The sequence below is a fragment of the Sinocyclocheilus grahami genome, unplaced genomic scaffold, assembly GCF_001515645.1.
Source record: "Sinocyclocheilus grahami isolate Dianchi unplaced genomic scaffold, SAMN03320097.WGS_v1.1 scaffold438.1, whole genome shotgun sequence".
NCBI lineage: Eukaryota > Metazoa > Chordata > Actinopteri > Cypriniformes > Cyprinidae > Sinocyclocheilus > Sinocyclocheilus grahami.
The window spans coordinates 289,844-299,795 of NW_015505617.1; the positions used below are offsets into that span (position 1 = coordinate 289,844).

Consider the following 9,952-nt stretch of genomic DNA (forward strand, 5'->3'; position numbering starts at 1 on the left):
CAAAAAATATTAAAGAATTGTAGCTAAAAACAAGAGAGTAACAATGCTAATATTAAAGTACTGACATTTGTTGTCTAATAAATTATAATGATTATAATTATGTACAATAACAATACATTAAATTAAATTAATAATTTTTCATGGGCAATGACAGGGGAACATTTCAATATTTAGATGTGCATGTGCCTACAAAGAGACTGAGCTTCAAAAATAGACCTCCTCAATAAAGTTAGTAAGTTTGTGAGTTTAGATCACAGATTTGGGTGACTGAGAGAAACCTCAAGATAGCTCAGTTTAGCAAACCATTTCCTGCTCTGGAAATTAGCTAAATGTGCAAACCAGACAAGTCTAAAAACAATATTTGTCTTCAGACATGCCTGATTTAAATGAAATAAGACAAACTATTTAACCAATAGATGTACAAACAGAAGAGTTCAAAATACTTTTTTTTTTTTACTGTGAATAACATTTTTTTAGGCTATTTGTTTATACTTCTAAATGTAATTTAACATGATAACACTAAAAAAATTATTAGTTTTATCTAGTACAGTATCTCTCTGCATGGACATTTTGTTTAAAATTCATAAGCTGATTGTTTTCTATGACAGGCAGATTTCTGAATATCGCACCGCCCAGTAAAAGCTGCTGGCTAGTTCTTTCTTTAAACTCTTCAGAGTGCATCACTTTAGCTGAGGCACTACAAAGAAGAATCATGCCGCTTACACCTATTAAAATCTTTATTCTGATGTGTGGATTTTGTTCCCAATTGCACGCTATCGGTGAGTCTGTCAAGAAAGAGATTACTCTGTCAAGAAGGAGATTATTCTCTCAAGATATTGTGTAATTCTTCCCTCTTTTGGTGTTTGTTGATTTTACGCTAAATTGATAAATTGTAGAATTATTTAATAATGTTCAAGCGATTTGTAAAACAAAATGAAAGTAATAAAAACAATTGATATAATACACTAATCTGTAGTTTTCACAGTCTCTATTGTTATCAAATTCAAATGAAGTGTCGGTTTAAAGACGTAACTGTATTTTTCAAAACAAATGTAACAAACGTAATCTGTGTCAGTGATTAACAATCACTATAGAAAATTCAAAACAATGTTTTATTTAGTAAGTGTGCAGCCTCTCTTTGTTCAAATGTTTTAGAAAATGCTGGTAATGCTGGGTCCTCGGCTGATGCACTAGCAGCTTGGTTTGTCCTGCACAGTTTGTTGTTGTAATCGTTGTAACTGTTATTCACAGCATATCCACCAGTTCAAACAGTTCAGACCCAAAATGAAGGTTGGTTGAATTTCTGTGCAGCAAAAATATTTTAAAAGTATTCAACAGTATTAAAAAAAAAAAAAGTGTTTTACAAGAAAAATCTATACAGTTTCTCACAGTTCTAATACTCCATCTGTTTTTCAAAACAAATGTAACAAACGTAATCTGTGTCAGTGATTAACAATCACTATAGAAAATTCAAAACAATGTTTTATTTAGTAAGCTTGCAGCCTCTCTTTGTTCAAATGTTTTAGAAAATGCTGGTAATGCTGGGTCCTCGGCTGATGCACTAGCAGCTTGGTTTGTCCTGCACAGTTTGTTGTTGTAATCGTTGTAACTGTTATTCACAGCATATCCACCAGTTCAAACAGTTCAGACCCAAAATGAAGGTTGGTTGAATTTCTGTGCAGCAAAAATATTTTAAAAGTATTCAACAGTATTAAAAAAAAAAAAAGTGTTTTACAAGAAAAATCTATACAGTTTCTCACAGTTCTAATACTCCATCTCTCAAAGTCGTGCGTGGATCTGATGTATCTTTGCGATGTGACTTCCCTCTCCTGTCTGAATCCTCCACATTGCACTGGGAGAAAGACGGAGAACAAATATCCAACACCACACTGATGTACAACAACTCTGCCTACATCATCTTACACACTGTTGATGAACGCAGTGAAGGGACATATTACTGTAAATTGATGGAAGATGGAAGAGTACAAACTGTTAGGATTCACACACTTAATGTCACTTCACGTAAGTATATATATTTTAAAGTTAATTCTGAGTTGTATGCCAACATCTTAATGATCTATAATCGTTTCCATTAAGGATTCTGCAGAAGTTTGTTCTTGTGTGTGTTTTTTTTTCTTTTTATTTGCCTTTCACAAATATGCATAGAAATGAAATGTTTTAACTGAGATATATTCACTGAAATAAACCAGGTTACCTATTTCATTTCCAGATTCACACAATGGAAGAAAAAAAAATCTAATTTACAGACAAAGCTCCAATAATAGTGATGTATTACTCATCTGCAAATCTAGCAGGAAATATGACAGCTTGAAGTGGACCTGGGAGCCGAGTCCTAATTCACAGATTGATCTGATAGCCTTTGAAAAAGAAAAACAAGTTCACTTAAAAGGACCAATTAAACCAGGGAGATGCTCTTCAGCCACATACAACAGTCAAGCTTTAATCTTTCACATCTCACCTGTGAACTTCAATTACAGAGGGACGTATAGGTGTATTACAGAAACTGGCATCTACACAACAATAATACTACACACCATCAGAGGTTTGCAAAAAGTCAATGAATTAATCAATAAATGAATCAATCAATCAATCCGTAATAAATACATTGATTTTTCATTTACATTTGATCAGACACCTTCAGAATAACTTGTTTTGTAAATGAATGTTCAGTGCATTAAAAAATTTGTCCATGTTGTTGTTTATTTCAGTCTCAGTGAAGCCCCCTGATGGTGTGTTGAGGAATCAGTCAGTGGTTCTTACCTGTGAGCTTTCTGAAGTAACTGGTTCAGTGATGCTGGTCTGGCTCATGATGGAGGGGAACAGAGGAGTTCTGGACAAAAAGCAAATTATGACTGAGAAAAATAACAAGTTACAACTCACAGTGAATCTATCCAGCTATGAAACAGACCCGATGAACTGGCAGTGTGCAGTTTTTACTGAGAATACACTCAGAGCTCTGGCCCCCATAACAAACAGTCTTACCTCAACAACTACAAATGCTCCAAGTATGTCAACAGAAACTTCAATTGTAACAAACCAAAGTATTATCTTTGAACCATTAATATACAGTATTTTCTCCTTAACTCAGAATAAGATTTATTTACATTATATTTATAACTATTAATGTACAGTACATTTAACCTTAATACAAAGTATAGGCTCATAGTGTACATGAAAATGCTTATATTTATGTTCCAGGTACAAAATAAAATCAACAAATTAAGTTAGTTAACACTTTGAACTTACTAATAAAGTCTCTATTTTCTTTCAGAAATCAACAAACATGCAACGGCTACAGCATCCTGTGTTTTGGCTCTGTTAACTGGGATTCTGCTTGGAGCTCTCTTGTATTACTGTTACAGGAAACGTATGTCAGGTACAAAAATACTATCAGTTATTCATCTTTTCAAAATAGTCTCTTTTGTCTTTTAATAATCTTTCAGAGTGAATGATTTCTTTCTTACTTACTTACTCTTGCTATTGCAATCATTTCAGTGCACTCTGACCCTCAGGAGTCTGAACCAGTCTACATCAATATCAGCCAAATGAGGAATGACAGAGGTATTCAAATCAGATAAATATATTTAGTTTCATATATCCATTAGCTGCTAGATATTTTTATTTTACTGAAATCACTAAACACACATAGATTGAAAATTGCACAAAACCCTAGCATCATACTGGTGACTTCTATGCTCACAAGCTTTCCAAATTTTTTTGAAGGTCTAGTTTTCTTCTTCTTCCAGTAGAGCGCAGCAGCACACTGGAAAACAGAGAAAACAGTCCTGAAATATACCGTAATATAAGACGAAACAGATATGGTAAGACCTTTTTCCTTCAGAAATTGTGAAACATCATCTCATCTGAACATCCTCTCTTAAATACCTTTTTTTTTCTGCAGGAAAAACAAACATAAATAAAAGAGATGAGGTGAGTGCAGATGTTTGTTAATACTGTTACAGTCCAAAAATAGTGTATTACTATTTTTTCATTTAAGTATTGGTGTTAATTTATTGTGCTGCCAAATGTGATTGTCATTTTACCCCAAAATAGTTTATTTATTGCTGTTAATTTGTCTTGTCTTTCCACAGACAACAGTTACATCAGACAGTGTAACCTACGCAACAATTTATTTCAACAAATCCAGGTTCCAGACTTAGACATAACTCCCCAACATTATTATGAAAACTTAAGGAAGAGAGAGTTTTGTCATTTGTTTATAGTGTTTTATTTAAGCTTTGTGAACGTCAAACTATTGTATCATGGAGAAAGTATAACATTTTCTTTATATAACAGCAGATAGCGCTGTCTGACTACATAAGCTACCAGCTGAGTCGGTTTAGGGGTGTTGTTGTATGACCAAATACATCTAACTGCCTTCAGTAAACCACCATGAATATTAGTCTAACTGGCTGAAACTGTATAACTGCATCCCTCAATTAATGTTGTGTTAGTCACATGTGTACAAGCATCAACTAAAGTGAATATCATTATGATTTTACATTTGTTATGGTATTATAGCCACCTTCACGTAAGTGCAAGTATGCTGATGAAATGGCCATTTGATGGCACTGTTTGAAAACATACTTGAAATATAATAATAATAAAAAAAGTGTAAGTACAAAAAAGGGTAATGCAGTTACACATCCTCTTCTCTCTCGCTCTCTCTGTCTGTCACTTTCATCCTCCTGGAATCCACCCAGAACATGCAGCTTCAATGTACTTCAATCTAAAACACAAAAGTGTGGAAAAAGAGTAGTTTGAATAGGATGTCTTTATGGACAAGGGATAATGCTCCTCACTAACTCAAGGTTGCTCTGCTTTGTATAAATGCGTGTCTGTTTAAACGTGGGAGGATTTTAAAAGGCTTGTCAAGGTCTACTAAGTAGAGCCACTGAGTGATGAATTAGAGTATGACAGAATCCAAATGCACATAAATGATGTTCTGTGGGGAGGGGGAAGGCAGATGTTGACAGAACGGGCTGCGTTTAGGAGAAAAATATAACCAAGGTTAACACATGCTTTGACTCGCATCCTTTGTCTCCAAAATGTAGGCTTCAGATAATCCTATTTTATTAAGTTCCTGTCCACATCAAGCCGTAAAGACTTATTACGAGGAGCACCATGAGTATGGTCAAGATGGGTTGACTCTTATCCAAAGTCTTACTTTCTACTACTGAAAATCACAGCACCTTTTCTAGTTAAGCAAAGCTTTTCTGCTCAACTTAATCTCCTCGACTTTGAATTAATATGTTCAATTTCATAAAAGCGCTTTACTCTGTCCATCACTCCAGACACTTCAGCTGTTTCTGCCACCACACACACACACACACACAGAGAAAAGAAATAAAACTTAATGCAAACATGCAAGTAAGATATGCTGGCTTTGGTGATTCTGCATTCATTATTTTAAGCCATGGTAAACTACACACCACCTATCCTAGCCAAAAGATACTGGACTTTGAATTAATATGTTCAATTTCATAAAAGCGCTTTACTCTGTCCATCACTCCAGACACTTCAGCTGTTTCTGCCACCACACACACACACACACACAGAGAAAAGAAATAATACTTAATGCAAACATGCAAGTAAGATATGCTGGCTTTGGTGATTCTGCATTCATTATTTTAAGCCATGGTAAACTACACACCACCTATCCTAGCCAAAAGATACTATTTCCATAATGCTGAGCAACAACCACAACATACACAAATTCAGCGTCTTTCTCTGTGGTCCAACTCATCTGCAAATGCCCTAGAATTACATAACCTGCTGTATATCAGACTCATATAATGTTACACATAATGTTACAAAATGCTGCACCACCTAAATCCCAATTCTTGAAGCAGGAATAGGAATAGATTAACAAACAAAATATATAACTAATAGTAGTTCAGACAGATATTTTAGTGGCTCAATTTTTATGCAAGCTCACATTTTCCATCCACAACTGATAAATATGGTTATGGATGAAGGAGAACATGCAAATGTCAGAATGTAGATTGTGAGGATGAAAGCAAGAATTAATATCCATGCTGTAACCCTCAATACATATTCGAGAGTGAGTTATATATTGGGTACATCTCTTTATAATGCACTGAAATATATAACTGTGTATATATCACTATATAATGCCACAGCTGGCAATATTCTACAATATTCATGCCGATTTGAGCCAAAATGACTTAATTTAACATCTCAATGGGAACATTAAATATATTAAATCCATTAAAAGTAGTATTCTTTATTGCCGACCCTGCTGAATCCAGTTTAGATCAGCATGAACTTACAAGCTGGTTAGATGCTGGTGTAACTTGTGAAACAGTATAGCCATGCTGTTCACCAACAACAATGCTGGTCAAACCTTGGTTTTCACATACTGGGAGATTGTTGGTGAAGCTATTTGAGAAGCTTGGTAGGGACACCAACATACCAGTATCCCAAAAACAAAATATAACAACCTATGCTTTGAATAACAATGTGTATTTGTCAGGAATTTAATGACAGAATATGAAAAACTGATTTTCAGAAATTCGAAGCAAGTCACAAACTAGATTCTCAACAGCCGAAGAGGGATTTAGCAGTGCTTTACCATTTGCCTACGGCTGATAAGGTACGCCTTGGGATGTCTATGGCACCAGATGTCTGTTGTCTGGGTTTCTCACGTGCAGATACATTCCTGGGGCATGAATCTTGAGTATGTTGGAGGAAATGTGTCCTTGTGAATCTATTATTCTTTTGTAATGGAACAAGAGCCCTGTCACTAAATGGCTGTTGTTGCGGAGAACGAGCCTTTATTGTTGAAGCTTCGCTAATATGCTAATTAATGAGTGCAAAGAGAGTAGAAAACCAGTATGAATAGAGAGAACCGAACCTGATCTACGAGTTTAATCAGACGCGTTGCAGCATTTTATTGGTGTCTCAAAATATCTTCTGTTATGTTCCACAGGAGACAGTACAGGTTTGGAATGACGAAGATAAATAAATAATGACATAATTTTAATCTCTGGGTGAACTATCCCTTTAATATTCATTGCACATCCTCAATGGAAAACTGATCAACAGAAGCAGAAACATAAATATACTGTAGTAGATAACATTTCTGGGAAGTCAATATTTTGATGTAACACAGGTTTTTAAAAAGTTTTTACAGTGTTTAAAGTTAATGTGTACATTAATGAAATTTTACACAACATAAATAACGTTTTATTTTACATTCACCAAATTGGATAATACTTGAGATTAATTCTGATAATAATTAATTAAATTAAATTAAATTGTCTATATATATTATAATAATATTTGTCTAGGTTTTGATTAGTTCAACGAAACATACAGTAATAAAAGTATTTACAAAAGAAAATAAATGTGAACATGTCATTATTATTGTCACACATACAGCACTGATGTAGAGTGTTAGATCAAGTCAATCTCAACAGCACAAATGGGTTAAAATAAACTAGGCAGAATTGGCAAGGCAACATGAAAATGTCCACTAACATAAAGTGAGGAAGCGCATGTGGGAGAGAAAGCATGAGTGTGGTTCCTTGTTTTTGTGCGTTTATCAAATAACTAACCTTCTCTGTAATTTGATTTGGCCAAAGAAAAGCATCTGCATCGATAGAGGCAGATAGAGAGAGTGGTCAAGCGAGAGATATGGAGAGACTACACAGAAGCATTTATAATTTGCACTGTTCCCCCATCTGATAACACGCAGCCTGAATCAACAATAACAAACATAATGGCTTTTTGCGCGGCGTTATTCTCGCCATCATCTGAATTACATGTGATCGGCCCCTTCCCATTCTTTCCCTCTTCCTCATGTACCTAATTTGTGTTTTTTTCTCCCTTTAATTTCGTGCCTAGCGGCTGAGTCATGATTAGACTGTGGCGAGGCTATTGTTAGCCGCAGGAGGGGTGCATGTACCACGCTGCTGTCTCCATGCCAACACAAACTCCACGGCTACAACAAGCAGCCAGGAGATCACTGTAGATGCTTTCTGATGATGAACCTCAGGGGCCCCCAACCCCCTCGCTGAGCCACATTAATGGACAAATTTCATCAAATGCCTCATGTGTTTATGTTTTCCCTCACAGTGGCTCGGCATAAATCTGCAATGCTGATGTCTCGGCTCAGAGAGGGGAGCTCTGGGCGCATGGCGTCTCTTAAATACAACCCTGCTTAAGTATTCATTGCCGTGATATATGCATATTGGTACGCAGTTTGCCAATTAGACCTGCGACTGTTCTTAGGGGGTAATAAAACCTGCTGCTCGTGCGCCTGTAGCTGGTGGCGTCCTGCGGCGCACGGTTCGGCTGATTGAAGATCAGGTGGTGCTGGGGGGGTGTCGGGTTGAGGTTATCAAGCTTTTATTTTGCCATCCATCACTCAGCCACCGATCAATAGCCCTCTTTAGACCCCTCCGCTCACAGGTTGTGCTTTTTAGGTTGATGGCAATGCCACATGTCAGCCTTCTTACGGTTGGGTTTGAGAGCGTGTGGCTGGTACAGAGGTGGTTTCAACAAAGCATCCATGTGATAAATATGTAATGGATTGGCTAAAGCGGAGTGATGCATCATGGGATGTGAAGTAATGTGCAATTGATGCGATTAGAATAGATCATCCACGCGCTGGCACGTGGGGGGAGGAAGACGCAGACCGTCCGACAGATGAGGGGTCCCACAGCCATCCTTCTCAGTAAATGAGAAGATATTATTGCTGTAGATTGATATCAGAGGGGGAGGCAGAGATGAGACAGAACAGCCTTATTCATTAAGCTTTCACAACAGACTTCATCTGTTTAGTGTGGCAGTTGATGCAAATTGTGTCACAGTCAAGTAGCAAAATGGTATGTTTGCGTAACAGGAGCAGACAGGTTCACATCAGTAATTTAATATACGGTCCATGTGCACGTGAAAGCCACAGAGACATACCTCATCATTTATGTCCTGTTAGAAGATTACAAGTGGCTGAATGTCGGTGAACAGAAAATTATGCAAAGGCTTAATGACCAAAATCTAGAAAACAAAGCACAGGCTGAACATCTTAAAGGGACACTACACTCAAAATTAATAAAATCGATATTATTATTTGCTGTACAGGAAACACAAAGAGCACCACAACAATAGCCTATATGAATTGTGCATTATATTACCAGCGTAAGGAACTTTTCAGACATTTTTACTTAAAATCCGTCATATGAACTTTTATAGTGCTCATGATGTTTTTGTCCTTGTAGCTTGACAGACATGGTCACTATGAACAGTATTTGTGAAATAGTTGCATAAATATTTTTCAAAAATTCAGCATATGGCTTTAAAAAGATATGAGAAATAATGAATTGCAGAATTTAAATTTTGAGGTGAACTAATCCAGTGTTGTTTTTGTTTACTAAAACTAAACATTCATAATTTTTTTTTAGTAAAGTGGAAATAAAATATTACATCTTAGTAACTAACTGAAACAAATGTTTAAATACTATAATTATTAAAACTATATAGAAATAAATAAATAAAAATACAAAAAAGGACAAAAGCACATAACAAAATTACTGAAACAAACTAAAATGAAAACAAAGACTGAACATATAAAAATAGACCCTCAAGTTGTTCCAAACCTTTATGAATGGGTAATCAAATATTAATATTAATTAACCATAATATTTTTTTCCATAATATGGAAGTCAACAGCTACCATAAACAGTTACCCACATTCTTCCAAATACTGTATCTTCTTCTGTATTTAGCAGAAAAAAATTAATTCATACAGGATTGTGTAATAACATGAGGGTTAGATGATGACAGAATTTAAATTTTTGGATGAACTATCCCTATAAATATTATAATCATGTAAACATATTATTAAAATGACACTAAACTAATCCCATAAGGCCTTGTAAATGTGTGATGTGCTTTTATAAACCTATGG

General features: G+C 35.5%; 1 protein-coding gene across 1 annotated transcript; it reads left to right on the top strand.

Moving 5' to 3' along the window:
- Nucleotides 1–1,655: 1,655 nt before the first annotated feature.
- LOC107551938 (uncharacterized) lies at nt 1,656–4,580 on the top strand. Its single transcript, XM_016233723.1, has 9 exons — nt 1,656–1,665; nt 1,753–2,022; nt 2,231–2,563; nt 2,730–3,064; nt 3,301–3,397; nt 3,517–3,582; nt 3,768–3,842; nt 3,923–3,951; nt 4,113–4,580. The coding sequence occupies exons 1-9, from the start codon at nt 1,656–1,658 to the stop codon at nt 4,179–4,181; spliced, it is 1,284 nt and encodes a 427-aa protein (XP_016089209.1). The 3' UTR covers nt 4,182–4,580.
- Nucleotides 4,581–9,952: the final 5,372 nt, after the last annotated feature.